This window comes from Rasamsonia byssochlamydoides (genome assembly GCF_041956645.1).
Source record: "Rasamsonia byssochlamydoides strain NRRL 3658 unplaced genomic scaffold VTN77scaffold_37, whole genome shotgun sequence".
NCBI lineage: Eukaryota > Fungi > Ascomycota > Eurotiomycetes > Eurotiales > Trichocomaceae > Rasamsonia > Rasamsonia byssochlamydoides.
The window spans coordinates 63,010-86,157 of record NW_027192420.1 but is presented as its reverse complement, the minus strand read 5'-3'; the positions used below and the strand labels follow the sequence as shown (position 1 = coordinate 86,157).

The following is a 23,148-nucleotide window of genomic DNA, read 5'->3' as shown; positions in this document are numbered from 1 at the left end:
TGAAGGTGAGCTGGCAGCCATAATTATTGTCAGAAATCTTCTGCCCAGCCAAAAAAAAAGAGATGCCATGACATCTACCTTTTAGCTGTTGGATCTTCTCCGGTTGACAATTATTACGGTCTGAATGTGAGGAGCTGCGAGTGGAGTGAAGTTCGCGATAAGCTGCGGGGCACTAAAATTAGGTAGTGGGCCGCGGTCCCGCTACTGGGTCTTGGCCTCTTTTCTTGTTTCCTGATTAGGCAAAGGTGAAGCTATCCCAATCTCCTCCGTACATGGACATATTTATTAGGATACGGACACCAAATTTATTGTCCTATGTGTAGGTAAGGTCCTCGATATAAATACCGCAGGTTAAATCTCTAACGAAACGAGTAACGACGCAGCAATCCAGTCATTTTCAATGTGCTATTGGCTCAGCTGCCTGACCAGGGCTTAGGGCCTAAGGTCAGGGCTAGCATCTTCCATACCATGAATGAAAGCATCTTTATCCACTTTCGATATCCATTTTTCTAGCATTTTATGCTCTGATATAAGTAATAAATAGAAACGAGATTGCCCAGATGTCTGGACAGGTGAGACTAGAGTAGATGACATATATCTAGGTACACGTCATACAGAAACTTTAACAAAAACTATCATAATTTCAAGGATCGAATCTCAAGTGCTTGGCTGAAGGCAGGGCGGAAGCCTGGTAACAGCTCGTCTACCAAGGTTAGTTGTTCTTCGACACTTCCTGCCTCTAATTTCTCCAAAGTACTCTTGTTGATCTTCTCTCTCTCTCTTTTTTTCGCGCTGTTAATACTCTCCCTCTTGCTTCTTGTTCAAGCCATTCTTATGGGACTTCTGCAGGGATGCTCTCGCATCTCTTTTTAGAATAGGCAGTAAATATACTGTGTGAGCTAGCAAGCTAAGCAACTACCCGGCTATAGTAAAAAAGGAAAAAAAATAGAAAAATCAATAAATAGCCGAGCAATTGCCTAGTCACCTAGACAAACGACCTCAAACCATTTTCAGTTTGGCAAGTCGATATTCTGAGTCGAAGCCGAAATATTTATTCGAAATCAGCGGATTTGATAAGGTCGTTTTTTTTCTTGCGATGTCCTCCATCCCCGAATATCTTAGTTGTATTAACTGCAGGTAAGATGAGCTACTAGAGACACTTCTACTTGTATATAGAGGATCGCAGTTATCGAGAAGAAGTCTCGATTCATGGTTCATGATTCCATTTGAGATGGTACCCTAAGAGAGGTCTTCCGACGAAAAAAAAAACCTTACTTTGACAAGAAAGAGGACTTTAGCTTTTCTAAAATCAAGGAAAATTGCTCCATTTTATAAGCTAAATTACTATTAGCCGATAATATTTTCCGACTGATATGAGATGAGGTCAGCTTATAGGGCTACCGAATGTAGTTAGGCCGGATCTGCAGAGAACGGTGCGGTTGCAGCCGGTGCTAGCCGGGGGTCGTTAGATAAGGTATAATTAAGGTACGGCCGTACAGGATGAGCATATCTTTCTTTAATTGTCTACCCAATGCTGAAGTCCTTGACGGTACGTACTCTCCTTGTGACTATATATCCAATTACTTTGGCCAGAGCAGTTGAAACGTGGACGTCTCCTCTGAAGTCGTCGGACACTGGTACGAGCTCTCCTAACTCGGCTGACTAACTAGCCGTATGCAGACTAGGTAGGAGAGAATAGGGTGATGATCAAGGAATCCGACTGACCTGCGCATTTCCACAGTACATCAGTCGGGATGGCCTGAAGTCAAACGGGTCTGCATACAATAGTTAGTGCATTGTACAGTACAGTATTCAATCGACTGGACCAGATCCGAATCGACAACAAGTCCATGGACGCAAGCTCGAAGAAGCGGGCCACCAGAGCTGCCAATCTGGCAGGGCTGGATCAACAAAATGAGCGGCGTCGTGGGCGGCCCTCGAAGAAGCAAAAGCAGCAGCAGCAGCAATCACTTCCAGACGAGTCTGGTCCAGACGCCGTGATTGCCAGAATCGCACCAGCTGCTGAACGCCGTCGGACACAGTTGAGGCTTGCCCAACGAGCATATCGACTCAGGAAGGAGAATGAGTTGGTTTCACTTCAGAAACAAGTTGCCACTTTGCAGAAAGCTATCAATGACATGAGCAGGTCGGTTGTCGCGCTGAATGAGAAACTCACGGACTCCGGGCTGCTGACCTTGAGGCCTCACCTGTCTCGAGAGTTGCACGAGATGGCTCAAAAATTTCAGTCGCTGGCTCGAGTGACATCCCAGGAGCAGGAGAAGGAACCAGAAGTCGACAACCAGGCTTCATCGATGTTGAAAAGCCCTCCGGATTCTGTATTGTCGTATTCCAGCAGCAGCCACGATTGTAAACCCTCGGATGTCCACGGGGAGCCTTTCCAAACAGCTGTGTCTGATCCCTTGAACGACGCATGTCTGGCTCCATACCAGCACGACATCAATCACTTTCAACAGAGGGAAGCCCGTCATCCCCAAAGTGAGATTGTTGGTCTTCAAGGCTTAGAGCAAGCTAGCTTTACCATGTCTTTTCCTGCGCTCTCCCGACCACGATATCTAAAGCCAACGCCTACCTACAGCTTTCAAGAGACGAGTTTCGCTCGGCGACTCCATCGCACCTGTATAGAGAGCGCATACCGCCTGCTCGTCGATTCCTCCGCCAACCCAGCTCGAGCGTTGAAGACGTTCGGCTTCACGCTTCGAATCTGGAACAAGAGCAACCTCATCGAGAAATTCCACCTCCTGATGAATCGCACAGCAGACGAGTCGTTGGAAGACTGGGCCGTTCCCTTCTTCCCGGTCGGCGGTGCCGGTACTCACTATCCTCGCCGGGACAACGGGTACGGTCTCGCCAGGAATGTTGGGCCCTTGCCACTTCATCTCGCGCACATCCGACATGAGGATAAAACATTGCAAGATATTGCTTCTGCGGCGGGATTCGATGGGGAGTGGTTTGATGCGTATGACGTGGAGGGATACCTTCGAGAGAGGGGTGTGTTCCTGGAGGGGCACTCTTCTTTCTTCGAGTTGCCAGGTCGGCAGATATTGTCACCTTTTGCCGGGGGGATGGGAGCGACAGGCTTTGAGCAGACCGTAATCAATCCTCAGATGATGCCTCCAGGAAATCAGCTCTACTCACAATCATTACCTGGCTATTCACCGGTGATCATCGACGTGGATCGCTTCATCAGCAGTGAGTCAACTGTCGAGAATCTGTGGGATTACAGATCTAACAGTCGTCTGCAGGACTCATGATGAGAGCCGTCTGTCTGGGCCGTGGACCAGGTTTCCGTCAAAGCGATGTTGAATCCGAGCTGTATTCTGCGATCGTAACGTGAACGTTGACAGGGGATGATTACGTGTTTTTTTCTTTTTCTTTGTTTTAGAGCAGGTTGAGCAACCTGATAGATAACGTGACTTCCTAATCGGGAAACACCACACAGCCGAGCGAAACAAAACTATGAAAGAAAGCAAAAAGTTAGAAAAAGAAAAAGATGGCAGGAAAAAAAATGAATAAAGAGAGTGCATCATATAAAAAAAGCTCACACCCCCCAGCTCCTGGCTGGTCGGGTGCTACGAAAACCCCTGGTTCTCCTTTGCAGGCGGGGATTTTACTGACAGCGCGCGGCGTGTCTCGAACCTGGAGCCCCCAGTCGACTAGTTTGGAGCAGTAACTGCTTGACCTAGGGGCTCCAGTTTCTGTTGGAGGACAAACGTTGTTGTGGTGTTTGTATCGCCTGTTTGTTTCCTGGGTGTGTTGTCAGGCGAGTGACCTACCTAGGCGGTGTATTGCGCCAAGTAAGTGGCTCAATCTGATATTACTACTCTCTATTCCTGCTTCAGATGGAGCTACACATTATTTGTACACATCCGGTCGTCTATGTGTTGTCAATCACGTTGATGGCCTGACATGAATCAAACTGACAATAGAATACCTTTGGATAAATGTCTAATTCCTGCTAATCTACGTAACAGATAGATATACAAATGAGGAACTGGAGTCGATTTTAGTGACAATTCAACTGCCTACGAATCCACCTTCCAATGCCTCAAGAACCTCCATCTTCCCCGTTCCTTCCATCCCGCCTCTTTCCACCCGTTCGCCTTCGCTGGAAACGTATCCACCACGTCCGCCAGCGTCTTGTCGTGCGCGAACACGAAGAAAATATTCTCTGCCGCGTCGAACGGCTGCAGAGAGTGGATGCTCTGCTGCGCGGTGGCCGGGTCGTCGGCCACGCTCTGGCCGTCGTCCCAGACACGGATCCGGTAGAAGGGTTTGGTGCTGTAGTTCTCCGGTTCGGGGTGGATTTTCTCGAAGAGAGCCCCTGGACAGGTAGTACTGTGACTCGACTCGTCAGGATGCAGCTGGATCTGCTCCGGCAGAGGGAGATACTGCGACGGTCGAATCTGCCCGCCGTGATGGCACGAGTCGCCACCCATCAGGATGAACGTGTCTCCGTCACTGCTGCTGTTGCCAGCCGCAGTCGTCCGCGCCAACCCGCATACATGCCCGACCGCATGACCCGGGACATCAAGTAGGTAGAACGACCCGTCGCCGAAAAAGTCGTACGCACCAAAGTCGCCGATCTTCAGCGTGAATTGGCTCCGCGTGATTTCGACGAGTTGGCGGCCGCGAAAGTCGCTTTCTAGCAGCGTGCTGGATGGGTTTGTGGGATATGCTGGCAGTTTGGCGGCTGGCATGCCGGGTCCGACAACTAGGGAGGTTGAAGGAGGAAAGGTGGAGGGGTCGCCGGTGTGGTCCCAATGCCAGTGACTGTCGAGTCATTCGTGTTAATTATGACACTTGCTTTGCAGTCGTCAAACGGAAATTAATTTGAAGAGTGAACCCGCCTCCAGATAATCGAATCCACACTCTCCAACGGCACCCCATTCTCCGTCAGGATCTCCGCCACATCCTTCTCCACAGACACCTTGAACGTCCTGCTGATCCGCTCATACACCGGTTTGGCCAGATTCTCCCAGTCCTTGCGCGCCCCCAGGTCGAAGACCACCCGTCTGCCGGACCGCGGGTTCTCGACAAGGAACGCGAATGCGTTGCAGTTCATCCTCTCGAGGCCATCCACTCGGGGCGCCAGGAAGCGGTCGGCGGGGACCTCGATGGAGGCTGTTGTGTCGATGATGCTTACCTGGACGATGTTGGGGGAGGGGGGGATGTTCAGATTTGAGGCGGTTGGCATTTTTGTTTGCTTCTTCAGAGTTTGATCGATAAATCAATGGTTAGAACAATCAGAATTATTCGCAGCTGGAACAAAAGGTCAGTCTTGTATTTTAGTTATTTTGATTATAATTCCCAAGGAAGGAATCGTGAAATTTAATCAGATAGATTTGTCATCGTATATTACAAAGCGGCAAGCAAGATTAATCCAACCTACCTCGGTAGGGAGTAGAGGTACAGTATTAATGTATACAGTACGTCCAATAACCACGATATTGGCGATCGATAGATCACCGTGAGTTAAGTACACTGTTGAGATTCAAGATTCAAGGCTGAAGGCATAGGATGACGGGAGAATCCTTGCTGACAAATATATTAGTTAGCCAGAGGTATGATTTGTCAGGAAGGAAGTAAACCAGTATCGAGGAGAGAGAGAGAGGGTACAATATCCACGTACTATTAGTTGAGGCCATGTTCACTTCGTTATGGGCCAGAACACTGTCCACTTGCTATGACGTACTTACCTAGCCTACTAATTGGAGGGAGGTCCTGCGACCCCGCATAGTGTGTGGTGAGGTATACCTTGACGGGTATTGCCGGAACCCCAAACTACATTATGAATAATGATCATAGTAGTAATAATAATAATGACTTGATTTTCTCTTGAGGAACATTTATCGTCCATGACCAAGACGAAGCTGACGTGATGGTCTAGGTGGAAGATACATACCTACCTATAGTCTAAATATATAGTAGGTGGGTAGGCTTCTTGGTACCCCGCACTTCCCAGAGGCGAGCTCTTATTAATGGAGTCTGACTCTGATCTCGTGTGCATGTCACTGACAATAACTGAAGTCTGTTTTATCATATTTCCAAGGGAAAATTCCCCTTTTTTTTTCTCGGAAAAAACATACACTCTTTGTTTTTTTTTTTTAAAAAAAAACAGTATAAATAGGAATACACCACACGTATTTAGTCATCTGAGACTTACCATACCTAGCAAGTGTTATTAATAATATTCAGCACATCGTTGCGTGGATTCTACCAGTGAATCTACTGGTGGAAATAACATATGTTTTTAGATTAGGGTATGTAATTAATTGATTGATTACATTTGACTGGGCAAGCCCTATGTGAATGCTGTTATTTTTCTTGTCAATCATAAATAGTGCTTATCAGAGTACATACTTGATGCGACAGTTAACTCTCGGTCCTTGGGTTGGGTAGGTCAGAAGCCACCACATTACTAGTCATCATCCAGCAACTTTAACACCAATTAGGAGTAGAAAGTTTTATCTCTCAGAATCATGATTCTGCCACCTCCCGATCGTAAACTGAGAGTTACACATATTAGTCAACTCCCACGTCTCCGCCCCTAGAACAGCCGGCGACCCGATATCTTCGACATCTCCCGCGGCACCCGCGACAAACATCGCGGCCATGAAATGATCATCAGTGGCATGCGCGTCCCGATAAAGCGGATGTTTCATCAGCCTCGTCATCGCCCGTCTCAGTCGCGGTCCCGAGGTCTTGGTGATGACATCCTCGACGGCCTGCCGGAATTCCATCGCCCAGGCGTCCGGCGGCGTCTCCATGGCAAAGTTATCGCGAAAGCGGAGCATTGGGCCCCATTTATTGCGATACAGGTTGTGAACGGCACCCCCGGTCCCGATCAACAGGTAGTTTTCTCGCCGAAGCGGGCGCAGCGTCGCGCCGACTTTCATGTGGAAATGCGGGTCAAACCGCGCGTTGAGCGAGATAATTGTCGTGGGAGGACAGCCATAGGGGAACATCCGGATGAGGATGAGATAGACGTCGTGGATCCAGTCAAAAGTCGGATTGCCGCTGACGTTGAATCCTTCTCGTGCGAGCATCTCAATGCAGCGGTTGGATGTGGCGAGGTCAGGGTTGAGTTCGTAGTTCATATACTTCGATGGATGCACATAGGCGACGGGAGACTTTTTGGGCTTGGGATTTGTTGCGATTTCGATCTTGTCTCCTAAACAGTCCCAATGGGCTCCCTATGATCTCGAGTTATTTTTCTGACGGGCACTGGATTTAAGGTGGGTAGCAGCTCACCATGACAATGACTCCCTTGATATGGTGTGCAAGAGCCTCGTCACCGCACTTTTTCCAGTAATCGGCCGACTCAGATTCTTCCCCTAGCATCATCGTGGATCCATGAGAGAAGAAATGGACCGGAGTCAAGCCTGTTGAGTTAGCTTCGTTCGATGAGAATTGTTACATATACGTACCCATCTTCAGTGTGCGGATGTAGAATGACTGCTAGTTGGGGTGATAGACCTTGATGTCATCCGGATGTCGTTTAACTAGCTGATCTTATCGATAAAAAGCATCATGTCTGTCAGGATGGCCATTTCGATGCTTTCGCGGACAGCTCTCGGGATGTTGTCCACTTCCCGACGCCCCAATCACCACGTATCCTCACAAGAGCTGCAGCGTCTATCATCAGGAGCACGCATCGTCAGGCTTTCATCAAACCGCTTGGCTGAGGGTTCCCCGCGTTTCAACGGGCGTGGCGTCACCTAGTCAGTGGTTTGCGGGGATACGCAAGTCTTCGTGGATCGATGCTCTACCGATTAGTCAGGTCCGCTCCATTGTCCAGCCAAGAAATTAGAGACACAACGACTCCAGCATGCGGGGTTCTGAGAAGCCAACTCTAGATCATCAATTCAAAGCATTGATCTGTATCTTGTCGCAACGCAGGAAGCATCAATCCCATGAGCCAACAAGACAGTGACCATGTCCGGATGGGTCGGTTGTCAAGGCCCCATGACGGATATTTCCAGTGTGGCTATTGCAAAAGACATTACAACCGCGCCGACCATCTCATCCGCCACGTGCGATCGCGTACGTTGTGTCTTGATGAGTAGAATTCATCGGTTGACGCCCTCTAGATACTCAAGAAAAGCCATACGTCTGCCATGTATGCGGCAAAGGGTTTGCCAGGCCGTGAGTTAATCCTGTCTTGCAATATCTGAGTCGATGCCAACACTTGTAGGGATCTTCTGAAACGGCATGCGACTGGTCACCAGCAGCGTGATGGCAAGCGAAAGCGTCCGGCTTCCTATGTCCATGCCAGCCGAGTCACCCAGGCATGCACGTCGTGCGCTGCTTCGAAACTCAAGTGCGACGAAGAGAAGCCATGCCGGCGTTGTCGGGATCGAAGTCTGACTTGCGAGTGGCTGCAGCAGGATCTGCAGGACGTTTCGCCGGAGCCAGACCAAGGTATGCTCAGCATTTCCGAAGGATGATAATTACCCTGTTCTATAATTGACGGAAGGTATTTATGGCTTATGTACTAACCACAAGCCTTTAGTTAGAGAAAATGTCCTGCCATCGCCAATGAGTGGACAAGACAGAAGAGGCAGGACGCATGAGCTCTAGTAGTTTATTGCCTGATTATTGACTAGCTACAGAGCACGAGACGAGAAATATTTCGACAGAAGATGTGATAATGAACTCTGAACAAGGTGCGTCCAAATCGTCGATATTCTGTATTTACCAGAGCTGACTGGAATGAAGAGACGCAAGAATACCAGGCCGTGCGTGGCACCCCATTCACAGCGTCCAACATGGCCATGGAGAATTTTTCTCCATACGACGAGCTGGATGACCCCCGGTTCTCGATCCAAAGTCCCCTCCCGAGTGGTATGACCGTATTATCCATCTGACAACTGTCATGACTGATGATATACAGATGCTGCCATTCCATCGTCATCAGCTTGTGTCTCAGAACTAGATGGCGCGTTTTTCCCAGATTTCCATCCCAACACTCTAATTCCATCCTTGAACCAATTGATGGAGCTGAGCCAGGCAGAAACTATCCACAATTCATACAATCAACACGATTCGATAGCTTCTAGCATGCAATTAGATTTTGATCTGAACGATGTCGACTTTGGGTTGATTGAATCCTTCAACGAGAGAATCTCCCAGCCTGCTGATCATCCGAACACTGGAACTAGTGATCAGGAAACCGATCGACTGGACAGCGACAGCGCAATCGCCATCGGCGAAGAGGCCTATCACAAATCATCCCTGGCGAACTGGACGCCCATCCATGAGGATCACGGCTACGCCGACCAGGACAACCTGTCGATCCCCAAGAGCATCGACAGCCCAGAAAACATCAACACCGGTTGCAACAAAACACTCACTGAACGACTCTCCCCGAGCAGCCGCGACGTCATTTTCGGAATGGTATTAAAAATCTGCCGAAAAGCGAATTTGAGCCGGATCATGCGCTCGTTCCCCAGTACAGAATTGCTCGATAGTCTCCTGCAGAGCTTCTTCAAAAGGCACACGGCTCAGATCGACTCGTGGATTCATGCTCCGACCTTCAAGCCTAATGAAGAAGGACCGGAGATATTGACCGCTCTCGCCGCAGCAGGGGCCGTCCAGTCTTCGATTCCCACCATTCGCAAGCTGGGGTATGCTTTGATGGAGATTGTTCGGTTGCAGTTACCGGAGAAGGTGAGAATCCTAATTCACATCCATACTCCTACTAAAGTGAGAAGTTTGAGAACGATAATGCCACGACGCGAGAACTCCGCGTGTTGCAGGCGTACGCCCTGGTCATTGATATTGGATTGTGGAGCGGAAACCGACGGAGGACGGAAATTGCTGAAAGCTTTGAGCAGCCCTCGGTGACGGTATACCTTCTCTGTCGGTCTTGTTTTTTTTTTCTTTAATTTATTTGTGACTGTCTGTCATACTGACATACGGCAGATGTTACGACGTGCGCTACGGTTCAGACGGTCAACATATCCCGCCGTCATCGTCCAGCACGACGAATACGGTCCAAATCTGGAGAAGAAATGGCATGAGTGGGTACAAATGGAATCCTTTAAGCGGTAAGACTACTATACTTAATTTTATATGAATATTTGCTAAATGACGACAAGACTGGTTTATCATTTCTTCCTGCATGATGCCCAAGCTTCGATCGCTTTGAATATCAATCCTCTTATCTCTTACGCTGAGCTTCAACTCCCGCTTCCCGCGAGGAGAGAACTATGGGAGGCGAAGACGGCGGAGGAATGGAAGAACTTCTACCTTTCGTGCTCAACGACAACAATCGGTCCGGGGACGGATCCAGATCGGTTTCCATCTCTGTCGGATACCCTACGAGACATGTCACAGTTAACGGCCTTCGAGCGATTGATTGATCACCAGCTCGCCGGCCTGCTCTCACTACACGGGATATCGGCATTGATCACCGAGTACCACCGCATCAAATCCATCTCCAGAGGCCAGTCGAAACACTGGCACGCCCTGATGATCCAGTCGCGCCATCAGGAACTCTACCAGGCGCTGCAGCACTTCCGAATGATCTGCTGCGGTCGCGAAGCTGCACCGGAGATCCTGCTGATCCAGGAGATGATGGCAATGCTGCTGCACATGTCTCTGGAAGATCTGCAGCTCTTCGCCGGGAAGGAAGACAAGAAGGCGGCGCGAGGGGCGTACTCTGACGCAGTGGAATGGATCAAGAGCACCGATTCTCGTCGAGCCGTCTGGCATGCTGGGCAGGCTGTGCGAGTGGCATCGGAGTGTAGTCCTGGCTTGTCGTTGAGTGGGTTCTACGCGATTGTGATTTACTACGCCAGTCTCGCGTTCTGGTCCTATGGTGTGATCTCTTCACGAGTGAAGGACACTGGAACAAATCTTCATGATCGCCGCGACCCGTCATATCCCACAGGTCCTGCTCCTCCTGCTCCGACTATCCTTCTCAACGAAGAACCCCACAAAGCAACGACTGACGTGCAAATGTTCATCGAGTTGGGCCGCGGCTCTCCAGCGCTGAAGACAGGAGGCACGGCCGCGGCCTTTCTCGACGATCCAAGCGCGACCATTGATTTTGTTCGCGAGTTGCTTCGATCGAGTTTCCGCGATGATGATGAGGCTGCTCTTCCACCTCTCGTGCAGAGTTTGTGTCAATTGATGCGGGATCTGGGGAATGCAGCGAAGAAGATGAAGACGAGACAGACAGCTTGAAGTGCATTGTCTGTACATACATATAGAGTGTCTGACCAGACGGCTGTGATTATTATTATTGAGACAGATATATGCATCTTCATATTCATATGTACTCTCTCGCCATCCAAGTGCTTCATTCAGCTGAACAATCTCCTTGTAAACGAAACACCATAATACCCAACAGTAGACGCAACCGCTATAAAAGACAGCACGGTGACAATCCCTCCCGAGATAATCCCCTGCTCGAAAAACCCAATTTTCTTGCCTGGCTTCTGTTTCGTCGGAGGCAGTGGAGCGACGACTTCGGAGAACTCCGGTGCAGCAGCCATTTCACTTCCATTCAGCACCGATGCTTCAATCAGTTTGGTGGTGGCTGTCTTGATCGTAAACTGCGGTCTTGGGACTTGGAATAGGTCCGTTGTATACCGCGTTTGCGGATTTACGGGTGCGTTTGTAGGGGGTGCTGGACCGACTGGCAACAATATAAAAAGTGTTAGAAGACATCTCGCTCAAATGTAAACAAAATAAAATAGTCGAGTGAATCGAGTGACGGACGACCTACCGAGCATCTCATACGGAACATGATTGACGAACGACGCGTGGGCATCGATAAACTGGACTAGATATTTCCCTGCTGCGGGGGAGGCGAATGCGTACGTCGCTAGCAGTTGTTCTCCTCTATTGTAAATAGCAATTAGGTTAATATTAAATCCTTGGGGGATAGCAGCTATCTCTCCGGTCTTGTGACTGCTTACGAATTACTCAGGTCGATGGCGTCATCTAGACTTGAAACTGCATGGACGAGCAGGAGTCTTTCGTTGATTTTTGTTTGAAGTAAAGCTGATGTTCTGTAGAATTTCACGTTAGTTCTTACTGTCAACACTGGAATAGTGAAATAGTGAAGTAATTGGTAACAGTGAAGTAAGCTCAACATACCTATCCAGGACCTCGACAACACCTCCAGACGCCCCCGAGACAACGATACGAGTCTCCGATCCAGTTTGGATACTACCCAGGAGTGAGGTCTTTGGATCTTGTCGTAATTTTTTCTGCTCTCCCGACTTTACAGCTCCGTCATGTTCAGCAAGATATCGCGATGAATGCCGCACAACAGACGCCAGAAATGGCTGCATAACAAATTCGTTGACCAGGACGATGTCAGGAGCATAGGGCGATCGACCGTTAAAGGCGAAACGGGCAGATACGAGCAGACCAGCTGCGGCGTCGATGTTGGCCGTTCGATCGACTACTGCGATGGTCCTCGAGGTCGATGGGGAGGTTATTATATTGCATCGCGATGCTGCTGGGAGTGCATCCAGGTGCTGCTCTTGGGAAACGAGAATAGTTTGGCTGAGAAATTGCTCGTCTGGTCTCTCGTCACTAATGGCAAATGTGTCGCCGTCCAGAGATTCAACGAGGAGCTTTCGCAGGAGTGAAACAAGAGATGTGGTGTTCTTTGGCAGCTATATTCATTTCCATAATAGGTAAATATTATGCACCTCTCATCGAAGTCAACATACATACCTCCACAATAACGCAATTCCCCGCCGCAACAGCCGCACTCAACGGCGCAACAACCGAATAGAACAGTGTATGCGTCGTCTGGACAATGATATAAACAATTCCCACCCCTCTCTTCCAGCCCGGATTATCCCTCCCCTTCGCAACGCGATATTCCTCTTCTAGGGACTCTTCCAGATTCAACAAGAGGTAATGGTGTCGAAGCTCCTTGAAAGCAAGATAGATCTCGATCTCCGCTTCTTCTGTAGTATTTCCGGAGTAGGCGAGGATGGCATCCTTCAGCTCTGGAAGGTGCTTGAGGAGAGTGGACTGGAGACGATAGAGTTGGCTTTGACGGTAGCGGATGGTCTGTGTTCGTCCATCTATTTCTGCGGCGAGGATGCGCGAGAATGGATGTGAAGGCTGTGGAGGATGAGAAGACATGTCGAGCTTCTTTTTCTTTTTCTTATTTTTTTGTTCCTTTCGCTCTCTTGCTCTCCTTCCCTGCGTAGTGGTAGTATACGTATGTACAGTACAGTTCCTAAGTTAGATATGCGCTTAATGGCTATTCAAGTTGCATAATATTTCTCAAGCTAACAAATTACTTCCATGCGCCCTTCTGATCCTGCTCCTGCTGGCTCCTCCCGCTTGCAGCTAGTCCAGCATGTGGAGGATCTCGTGCTCGGGATGTGGGGGAAATTTGTATCAAACTCCCGAATGAGAAACAAACTCAGTGCTAGGATTGCCCACACTTGGAATGAAATGAGGGGCCGAGAGAGAATTAACTGTGTTGAAGGAAAGGTGTGTGTCTATTGTCGATGACACCAAGCTGCTGGTCGAGTCTGAAACGAAGGTCGAGTCGGGTCAAGTCGATTATCCATCCGATTTGCACCAACAGAACCGCCTTGTTAGCAAGCTGCAGAACAAGGCAATGCAGCTTTACCGTTCGTCGTTTCAGACGTTGATAATGTTTCTGTGATTATTATTCTTCATTTCTCTTGCCGCCATCATTATCATTACACAACCAACACCAAAATGTCTGTTACTACTACCACCACCGCAAACGTCGTCACGACGAGAACAACACTCTCGATTCTCACAGACTACGACCTCCACCATACTGGCAGTGATGATGACACACCTCTTTCTTCCACCCAGGTCCACTGTCATCAGCAACAGCGACAACAGCCGAACACCTGGCCGACGAATAACTACCGGCGCCTGCCCCCCCATCGCCCGATCAATCGTCACCTAGACTTTGCGCAACGGCCGTCTGGAGCGAGTCTTGGTGAATCCATTTTTATTGAAATGATGCTGCATGGCGTATGGTTGAATGCGGTCAGTTTGGTTTATCCACAGTCTCTATTCGGAATTTGTCTTTCCCCCCGAATAGGCAGGCAACTTTCAATCCCGTATCCGTGAATATTCTGACATTGATTGATTAAATAGACCGTCTCTGCGATATGGCGCAAAACAGCTGGAAGACTAAACGACAGGATTTTTAGATATGAGATTGGGGGTGAATGGTAATAACAACGACATAATCGGAATCCAACCATTTTATATTCTATCCGTTAGTTGACAGGAGTAATTCTACGTAATGTTCTTTAATTCATTTGCAGGACTTATTAACCGACTGTTAATAGTAGTTTCCTTCAGACTTATGGAAATAACTGCACTTATTTACTGTGTGGAATGTATTTCTAACGAATTCGGGATAGACTAGGATTGGCATGGATACACTATGCACCTTGAGATAAAATCCGGAAATATACTCTTTTCTCCAGCTTCTTTGGATGATTGATAGCTCATTGCCACTGTTCTCAAGTCTACCGACTCCCCCTCACCCCAATCCCCGTCACAACCTCCTCCAGCTTCCCAACCCCCTCAACCTCAATCGGCTTTGCTGGCGTCAGGACATACAACATCCTGGCCCACGCCCCGACTCTCTTCCCATCCTTGTCGACCACATCCGGCGTGACGTTCTTCCAAGCATGGTTCGTGCCCCGTTGAACAGCCACATCTCCTCTTTTCAGGATCCTGGACTCGCCCCCGTCCAGAATCAGCTCCACTTCTCCCTCGAGTACGACACCATAGTCCAGCGACACCGTCCGGTGCATCGGACTCGTCAGATACGGCGGAAAATCGACAATCCGACACACGGACCCGGTCGAAATCGTAATCCCTGGAGGGTCGGCCAGATACTTTCTGTATTCGTCAATGTCCCGATCGTCCTGCAGCTCCGCGGGGAAGTGGTCCGACGTGTAGGCCAGGCTGAAAAAGGCGCCGTCGTGCATGCGCTGGATTGGCATTTTTTCCGACAGGCCGGCGAAGAAGATTGATTTTCCGGACTTGTAGTCGTGTGTGGTGACGAAGCGGGAGAGAGGGCGGATGTTTTTCGGAGGATCTCCGGTAGAAGAAGAGGAAGGTGTGGAAGCATTTGAATGGGGTTCTTTCGAGTCAGAAGTGGCCATCTCCAATAATCCCAATATGTATGTAATAATAGTGTTGGCAGATGATAGTAATAGGTATCTATCCTTGCGTTGCGAGGCAAATGGTGGCTAGTTAGCTGTGAGAAAGGAAACGAAACAAAACGAAACAAGGTTGGAAGAAATATTACCTAGGTAGGTAGAATTTCATTTAATAGGACACCAAGTCCTTGTAGACTACTCGAAAAAGAAAGATGTTGATACTGAAATAATTCTGCACAGCTCAGTCGGGAAGGACGCCCACCTCGGGAGAGGAGGTGGATGGTCTCATCGCAGACGTCCGGGTTAATTAATGTTATCAACAAGACAAAACAACACAAGCCCGCCTTGCAGGTCTGGATGAGGGAATATCCAGTCTACTATACATGTATGCTACGGACTTTCGGCACAAGCCCCGGGCCTACATCACCTACTATATAGATACCTGTAGTTTTCGTTATCTCCTGCCCACCCATATTTTGTCTCGTATTCAAATTGTTTAATTTTTAGGTGGGCTTCCTACCTTCATGTAATAATATTCCTTACCATGTTCTTTGCCAGGACTTTAGCGCTATATCTCTTACTAAGAAATACCATTTTTTTCTTATAATTGAGGAGATAGATGTATTGCGAATACATAGTTATGTTCAAATTAGAGCATCTTAAGACAACCTCGGCTACGATTCCCCATTGTGTACACCAAAGCGCAGTTTTATTCTACCATACTTCCGCTGACTGATCTAAAGACAGTATTTCTAATTTCATTCGCTTTTCGGCGGGATGACAGGAAGAACCACATAATTCTCATACTGTGGGCCAAAGTGGATATGGTTCTGACCTTGGAACTTGTCTGCCGGCCTGTCGTTCACATTAGCAAGAGAAAACTTCCATCAAGGGATTAAAACTTACCGATCGACTGGCGAGTTATGCTGAAAAACACCACATCCCTGAGTATCTCCGGACGACACTTCGAGAACGAGCCTCCCCCCAGTTTCAACAATCACATTGGTCGGCCAGATCTCTACGTCAACCGGGTAGACTTCTCCCGGAATGACTGGCAGAACGTCAGTGGAGAAGTAATCCCGGTACGGCAGCCATGGGCGATGTCGTCGATGTTCTGTATTCACCTTGCGCAGGCTGACTCGCAGCCAGCCCTTGCATAGTGGTACGGGGTCCCCCGCTGTCCCCGTGTAGAAGATCTCCTTCCCCTGAGGGGAGATGTGTCGCAGTGTTAGGAACAGGTCGATATCCGTCGGGGTTGGGCCCGTTGGTATCGCGCTCATTGACACATTCAGATGGGCGACAATGTGTCCTGTGATCTCTGTGTCGGATGGAAATGGCAAGGTGGTGAATTGCACGAACTGAGGGTTCTCTGCCCCTCCTGGAGCGAGGTACGACACCTTGGTAAAAGTCGTCTCAGATGGAGGCTCAACAGTAAACCCTTTGCTCGAGGTCAAATAGTAGCGCGTGTATTGCGTCCTCGCAATGGGCCATTCGTTTTCCGTGCGACGATAATACGATTTTTCCGCCTCCGCGTTATTGAACCCTACATCCCCTTTTCGCAGAACAAGATCAACTTTCGGAGCTGTGCCTGTCGACCATCCCACTCGGTCCTCGCCTTTCAGAAAAGCATCGAGGAAACTCCTCTGGACCTCGACTTCTTCTTTGTAGTAGAACGGCAGATCGTGCCGGCCGGTGATGAACCGCAGATACTTGAGCTTCGACCCTGCATGTGTGTATCCCTCAACGTTTCCGCGCAGATGCAAGAGGATGCCTCCCCAGTTGGCGACCGAGAGGAGCGGAACCTGGATGTCTTCCAGCGAGTATTCCTTTGATGCGTAGTAGAGATCATCACGGAAGCGGTTGTTTGCATTGTCGACATTCTGGTCTCGACGATTTCTCTCGAGCTCTTCTTCCGACAGATCCCCCTCGATCGTGTCAGGCCCCCAGTTGCGAGCCGCACGGCCCGGCCGCCCATACTGGTTGGAAACGACCTGACGATTCCACCAAAAGTCGATGAACGCATTCGAGAGGATCCCGCCATGGCGACAGCGATCGCGATAGTAATCCGACATGCCCTCCCACGGGATGATACACGCGAGCCCTCTGGGCTGCCGGGCAGCGACACGCCACTGACTGCCGGCATAGTAGCTGATGCCCAGCAGCCCGACCTTGCCGGTGGACCAGGGCTGATCGGCGGCCCATTCCACGACGTCGAGAAAGGCCTCGCTGGTGCTGCGAGACATGGTATCCAGCAGGCCAGGCGACTGCCCTGACCCGCGCTCGTCGGCGCGAACGACTGCGTAGCCATGTTTGGTCCAGAAGGCTGGATCGGGCGTCTCCCAGGCAGAATGCTCCGAGCGGTGTTCGGGATTCACCTCGCTGAAGGACTGAGGATGGAAGCTATGCGAAGTTAGCATGCAGTCACCTAGAAAGCGAAGTATTCAATCAAACAATTTGTAATGAATATCCTTCCCATAAGGACCGTACGTGACCAGAACGGGTGACTTTTCTACCCCTTTGGGACGGTAGACATTGCAACGGATCAGACCGCCACCTTCGCTATTCTTCAATTCAATTGTGACATTCTCCTCGTAGATGTAAGGGAAGGAGATCTCGTCGATCCGGTAGATGTCTTTTTTGATTTCGTTGGGCATGTTGTCAAGAAGCTGGCCTGAGCTTGGCTCTTTGTTACCTGCCTGCGTAGTTCAACCCGTGACTTCGCTTGATCATAAATATCATATTGTATATAGATATCATCAGGCAGAATACAGCTTGCTTGATGACTGCGTTTATCCCGTTGTCGTCATGTCTTGCGTATCCGCCCGCATGTGGAGCCGAAACAGAGCTCTTCCGATGAATGCAACATAGGAACTGGAATCAATGAAGAAGGCTCTTATTGTAGTCAGAGCCCTGATATCAACGCGTGAGTAACATAATATTGTTCGCGATCGAATGTTGTAGCAGTCGATAATATTATCCTTCGATCTTATCGTCTAAGTATAGTCAGTAGTATCAACATGAGCCACAACGGAGCACATCCCAACGGAGATGCCAGGTCTCTCCGAGTGTTGATCGTCGGTGCCGGAATCGGAGGCCTGACAGCAGCGATTGCGCTGCGACAGCAAGGCCATGAGGTTCAGGTATGATTCCACGAACACTGCACTTACATATATGCACTTGTTACTAATTAACGAACTTGACAGCTATTCGAACGATCGCGCTTCGCCAACGAGTTAGGAGCGGCGATCCATCTCTCGCCAAACGCAAATGGCATCCTCAAACGATTGGGTATCGATGCTGAAGACGTTGGCGCTGTGGAAGCGGAACAGGTAAGCCAGTCAGTCGATAATAACTTCTGGCAAACACTGATACGTGTGTATATTTAGGTCCGCGACTTTACCCATCTTGGGGAGCTCAAGTTTTTCAGCCGCGTCAAAGAGCAGGCAGATAGGTGGCAGCATGTAGGATATCAACCTCTTCATCTCATCTCCGCAGTCTAACAGATGATGCGTAGCGGTGGCTTCTCGTTCACCGAGCCCATCTCCACGAGGCGTTGAAGACAGCAGCCCAGGCTCCCGGAAAAGGCACTCCAGCCAAGCTGCATACTTCAAGTGCGGTTGTCGACGTCGATCCTCATCACGCGACCATCACGCTGGAGAACGGCGACATCATCGAAGGGGATGTTGTTATCGGCGCAGATGGCGTCCACTCCACGACCAGAAGCAAGGTCCCTGGCGGAGAGGGCGTGAAACCATTCAGCTCCGGCCGAAACGCTTTCCGATTCCTCGTCAAGCGCCAGCAAGCTCTGGAGGATCCAGAGACAAATGCGCTGGCGAAAGACCACGGTTCGGTCGACATGTGGCACCACGGTGACAGGAAGATCGTGATCTACCCCTGCGTGCGAAACGAGGTGCTGAACTTTGCGTGCATTCATCCAGAAAGTCAAGCGGCTGCAGCGGCGGAGGGATCCGATTGGAACCAGCACGCCGAAAAGGACGCTCTGCTCGAGGTCTTCCACGACTTTCAGCCGTCGCTCGTCAAGCTCCTGGCCAAGGCTGACCCGCAGACTTTGAAACGGTGGCAGCTCTTGGACATGGACACGCTTCCCACGTGGGTTAATGACAAGCTGGCTCTCCTGGGAGATGCGGCCCATCCTTTCTTGCCTTACCGTGCGTCTGGAGGGGCAATGGCCATTGAAGATGCTGCGTCGCTGGCCGTCCTGCTTTCGCCCGGCGTCGATCGATCCGAGATCCCAGAGCGGTTGAAGCTGTACCAGAAGATTCGCCATGAGCGAGTGACCAGGATCCAGGAGTATACGCGGAGATCGGGGAAAGACCAGATTTCTCAGGAAGAATGTAAGTTTTCCTTCTCGTTGTCTCTTTTTGTCTTTCCTTTTATTTCCCTTCCTTTTTTTTTGTTTCTTTGTCACCCTCTTCTCCGATCAAATTGATATCAATCCCTGACTTGACGACCAGTAATAACCGTAACGAACTACATCTACGGCCACGACGAATGGGATCACTCGACAGACATCCTCCGCAAATATATCTGGTCTCTCAATCCGTACATGTACTGGCGTCAACCGATTGTCTTCGGCCCCATGCCCGGCCCACGGCAAGACTTCTTCGGTCGAAACCGGGCTCTTCTATCCCTGAAATCGACTTTCCGGACCGCGTCGATCAAATTCAAAACCAGTCGCACCCTCCTCCAGACGCTCTTCCCAAACGATTCCTTCAGTTTCATCGACCCCGGCACGACCGTTGCCTTGGCGAGTTTTTCCCAGACGACGTTGGATAAGATGGATTGGCTTGGTGGCGGGGGATACCACCATCTCGGACTGTATATCCACGGGGTACAGTACAAGAAAGCTAGTGGCGAGGTCATCAAGGGAACCTACATGCCGATCCTGTTCGAGAGTCTGGCGGACCCGATCGTGTCTGGACGGGAGGAGCTTGGCATGCCGAAGCTGTATAGCGCGATTGACGTGCACGTCCGACAGACATCATATCATGTCTCAACGAGCTGGCAAGGGGCCGTCTGGGGGAACTTTGTCTGGCAGAATCTGGAAGACCAGGACCCGGAGACGGACAAGGGGACGATCGGCGGAGAAGCCGACGACGGTATTCTCGTCTATCGGTACATTCCTGCAGTCGGGTTCGAGAACAAGGGCAAGGCAGAGGCCGAATACCCCGTGTTTGTGCCCCATGCGGAGGAGTCCAAGGTCATCCCATCGAAGGTGACTCGCGTGCGGACCACACTAGACGCGTCTTTCCGGATTGATGGGATGGATTGGAATGCGCTGCCAACGCTGCATCATGTCATCAGCCGTCTGGCTGAGATTCCTGTCTACAGCGTTGTCGGAGCGAAGGTTGTTGAAGGAGAAGGGGTTCCTGACGTGTCGTCAGCGAGGAGGATCGAGTAGCTGTATTTCTTACCATGAATAAATAAGTCTGTGTCGTTGTATCTCGAGTAGTTCCGAGGAATGGATGGTGAGGGAAAGAAGCTTGGACGGTAGGAGAAGGTGGCTTGCGAGGTGCCTGTACCTAGATAGCAAGCGAGAGGAAACCCTACCCCCAGGCCCTATTCCCTAGTCCAGTTCCAGGCGCTGACCAAGCATGCAGCCATAGATTGGTAGACATTGCATCTTGGGAAGGGAATATATTAGCAAAAGATATACATTAGTGGTAGAGACACATATGAGTGAGGGAGGCGCATACTAGTAAGGGATATGGCAAGAATATGGCAAAAGATATGCATGTAGGTAGGAAATGTATGTACCTGGAAAGGACAGAATAAAACTGTGTATCTAATAGGCAGGCCTATATAGACCAGGTGCATGATTCTCTCTTGAAACCAGTCAGGCAAGCGAAGTGGCACCTATAAGGCTTGTCTAGTATAATGTTTATGGATAGTAAATATAATGAATTTACTACGTGTTCATTGGCGTATTCCAGGTTATTGCCCTTGTTACCCCAGATTTCTCAGCAATCAGATTAAGACTAGTAATAAATACATGCCCTCTGATCCGACATTAAATGGCTACATATTTGTTTCCCATCACTCACTCACTCACTCTCCTACCTCACGGTCTGCATTCCAATGCCCATATTTCTTCATCAACTGCCACTGCCACGTTCGATGGCGAATCGGTTTTCCCCAGAAGTAGAAGACAGCAACCAAAGCAACGATCGTACCGGAGATGGCAGCCATTTCGCCGAAGGCTTTGGCGTAGCCTTTTTCATCGATCCATGGGTTGGTGTAGAAGGAGAGGAGGAAGCCGAAGGCAGCTGCAGCAAGCATCTAGTTAATTTCCATGGTGAAATGTAAAGTAACAAACACACTACATGTGTAATGTGTGACTAACTCACCCTTAAAAGCAAGAATCGACACCGTCACCTCACCCACCGCCGGACGATAACTATCAATGACATAAACCATAGCAACGTTGGTAGCCTGGACAATGGCAAAGTTCAGCATTCCCAGCCCCAGCGTGGGCACCATCCAGTGCAGATGATTATTGACGCCCACTCCGTAGAGAACCAGGGCCGTGGGCGCAAAGACTCCCCCGATGAGGATCGATGGCAATCGCATCTCCGGCTCGCGGATCCCGTCGTTGCGGCGTGTGAACCAGTCTGCCGTCCAGTCGGATAGATGCCCGCCAAAGGCGATGCCGATGAAGGAGCCGACGAAGGAGGAAATGAAGCAGAGACCTGATTGCCATGCGGTAAAGTTGTATGTCGTTGAAAATGCAGTGCTGAAGTTGGATGTGATCGCGACGAGAAAGCCGATCGTCACGGCGAAGATGAGCGAAGCCCATAAGACAGGAGGTAGGCAGATGAGCACGATTGGACGCAGAAAGATCGTCCACAGTGATTCTGACGTATGACTTTGCGTATACAGTCGTAGGGAGCGGATGTATGTTATCTTCTGCAGTGCACCAGCTGCATCATCGTCTGGAAAAGCCGAGTCTTCCTTGTGCTGAACTGAGCCAGAGGGCTTCGTAGAAGAGGTCTCATCTCCAATTGTTCCTGTATTACTGACAGCATGCCCAGAAAGGACGTTGCCGCTGCGATCGTACGTGGTCTCTGGAAAAGTAAAGATGACAAGCAGAGTAACGCCTCCGATCAGGGCCGAAGCAACGTAGTAGATATATCGCCAGCCGTGGTCAATGGTGATCAACCCGTCGATTATGATTCCCGCCGCAACTCCCATTGAGAGCGCCGCGGTGTAGGTAGCCATGACAGCTCCCCGTTCATGGAGGAAGAAGATATCGGCAATAGTCAGTGGTCCCAGACACTCGCCCGCGCCGGCAGCAAGGCCCATGACAATCCGTCCGGCCAGCTCAGCGGCATACGACGTGACGAACGCACACCACAGGCCCGTCGCGAAATACAGACAGAAGGACAGTACATAAACAGGACGGCGGCCATATTTGACAATCAGGGGCATCCAAAAGAGCATCCCCAGGCCCTGACACAAAGCCGTGGAAGTGTAGAAATAGGCGACTTTCGCGATATGGGCGTTGAAATTCTTGTCTGGAGGACCGAGAAAGTCGATCGTCGTCTCGACGATGGCGACGGTGGGCCCGGCGGCCAGGAAGTTGCAGAAAAACACCGCCAGACAGACGACGACGGCGATGTAGTACCGGAAGGGTTTTGACCTGTCAGCAATAAGACTTCATGAAAAAAAAATTCTGATATGTGGGGAAAATACCAGTTAAGAGGGTCGTTTGGATCCGTCGTTGGAGTGGGAATTAATATGATCTCGTCCGTTTCATGGTGACGAAGGCGCAAGCTCCCCAGCGTCTGGACCTGGATCCCATCAGGGCGGATTGTCGTTTTTGTTGTTATCTTGGAAGACATCCTGCAAGGAAGATTTTTGCTTTCGACGCTCTGAGAAAGTGAGCGAAAGAAGCAGCTAGGACGAACTCAATGGCAACATGAAGAATTCAGAATGATAATATCTGCTGAGCATCTGTAACAAA

General features: G+C 49.8%; 10 protein-coding genes across 10 annotated transcripts; 4 read left to right on the top strand and 6 right to left on the bottom strand.

Annotated features, from left to right (window-relative positions):
* Positions 1-1,850: 1,850 nt before the first annotated feature.
* On the top strand, positions 1,851-3,355 carry VTN77DRAFT_5114 (uncharacterized protein; the record flags this gene model as incomplete). The annotated part of the gene is made up of 2 exons (XM_069421248.1): positions 1,851-3,210; positions 3,264-3,355. 2 exons carry the CDS (start codon positions 1,851-1,853, stop codon positions 3,353-3,355), a joined length of 1,452 nt encoding a protein of 483 aa, XP_069277108.1.
* Positions 3,356-4,043: 688 nt separating this feature from the next.
* VTN77DRAFT_5113 (uncharacterized protein) lies at positions 4,044-5,215 on the bottom strand (the record flags this gene model as incomplete). The annotated part of the gene is made up of 2 exons (XM_069421247.1): positions 4,044-4,791; positions 4,869-5,215. The coding sequence occupies 2 exons, from the start codon at positions 5,213-5,215 to the stop codon at positions 4,044-4,046; spliced, it is 1,095 nt and encodes a 364-aa protein (XP_069277107.1).
* Positions 5,216-6,485: 1,270 nt separating this feature from the next.
* Positions 6,486-7,452, bottom strand: VTN77DRAFT_5112 (uncharacterized protein; the record flags this gene model as incomplete). Its single annotated transcript, XM_069421246.1, has 3 exons — positions 6,486-7,214; positions 7,273-7,403; positions 7,449-7,452. The coding sequence occupies 3 exons, from the start codon at positions 7,450-7,452 to the stop codon at positions 6,486-6,488; spliced, it is 864 nt and encodes a 287-aa protein (XP_069277106.1).
* A 482-nt stretch (positions 7,453-7,934) lies between these two features.
* On the top strand, positions 7,935-11,211 carry VTN77DRAFT_5111 (uncharacterized protein; the record flags this gene model as incomplete). Its single annotated transcript, XM_069421245.1, has 10 exons — positions 7,935-8,064; positions 8,112-8,166; positions 8,216-8,442; positions 8,534-8,581; positions 8,634-8,687; positions 8,740-8,865; positions 8,915-9,690; positions 9,735-9,869; positions 9,946-10,070; positions 10,122-11,211. The coding sequence occupies 10 exons, from the start codon at positions 7,935-7,937 to the stop codon at positions 11,209-11,211; spliced, it is 2,766 nt and encodes a 921-aa protein (XP_069277105.1).
* Positions 11,212-11,330: 119 nt separating this feature from the next.
* VTN77DRAFT_5110 (uncharacterized protein) lies at positions 11,331-13,137 on the bottom strand (the record flags this gene model as incomplete). The annotated part of the gene is made up of 5 exons (XM_069421244.1): positions 11,331-11,665; positions 11,756-11,871; positions 11,949-12,041; positions 12,130-12,656; positions 12,718-13,137. The coding sequence occupies 5 exons, from the start codon at positions 13,135-13,137 to the stop codon at positions 11,331-11,333; spliced, it is 1,491 nt and encodes a 496-aa protein (XP_069277104.1).
* Positions 13,138-13,728: 591 nt separating this feature from the next.
* On the top strand, positions 13,729-14,223 carry VTN77DRAFT_5109 (uncharacterized protein; the record flags this gene model as incomplete). The annotated part of the gene is made up of 2 exons (XM_069421242.1): positions 13,729-14,031; positions 14,143-14,223. The coding sequence occupies 2 exons, from the start codon at positions 13,729-13,731 to the stop codon at positions 14,221-14,223; spliced, it is 384 nt and encodes a 127-aa protein (XP_069277103.1).
* Positions 14,224-14,522: 299 nt separating this feature from the next.
* Positions 14,523-15,333, bottom strand: VTN77DRAFT_5108 (uncharacterized protein; the record flags this gene model as incomplete). Its single annotated transcript, XM_069421241.1, has 2 exons — positions 14,523-15,225; positions 15,314-15,333. 2 exons carry the CDS (start codon positions 15,331-15,333, stop codon positions 14,523-14,525), a joined length of 723 nt encoding a protein of 240 aa, XP_069277102.1.
* A 589-nt stretch (positions 15,334-15,922) lies between these two features.
* VTN77DRAFT_5107 (uncharacterized protein) lies at positions 15,923-17,818 on the bottom strand (the record flags this gene model as incomplete). Its single annotated transcript, XM_069421240.1, has 3 exons — positions 15,923-16,019; positions 16,071-17,564; positions 17,616-17,818. 3 exons carry the CDS (start codon positions 17,816-17,818, stop codon positions 15,923-15,925), a joined length of 1,794 nt encoding a protein of 597 aa, XP_069277101.1.
* A 363-nt stretch (positions 17,819-18,181) lies between these two features.
* VTN77DRAFT_5106 (uncharacterized protein) lies at positions 18,182-20,586 on the top strand (the record flags this gene model as incomplete). Its single annotated transcript, XM_069421239.1, has 5 exons — positions 18,182-18,304; positions 18,368-18,493; positions 18,551-18,625; positions 18,679-19,519; positions 19,640-20,586. The coding sequence occupies 5 exons, from the start codon at positions 18,182-18,184 to the stop codon at positions 20,584-20,586; spliced, it is 2,112 nt and encodes a 703-aa protein (XP_069277100.1).
* A 647-nt stretch (positions 20,587-21,233) lies between these two features.
* Positions 21,234-23,026, bottom strand: VTN77DRAFT_5105 (uncharacterized protein; the record flags this gene model as incomplete). The annotated part of the gene is made up of 3 exons (XM_069421238.1): positions 21,234-21,451; positions 21,533-22,824; positions 22,878-23,026. 3 exons carry the CDS (start codon positions 23,024-23,026, stop codon positions 21,234-21,236), a joined length of 1,659 nt encoding a protein of 552 aa, XP_069277099.1.
* Positions 23,027-23,148: the final 122 nt, after the last annotated feature.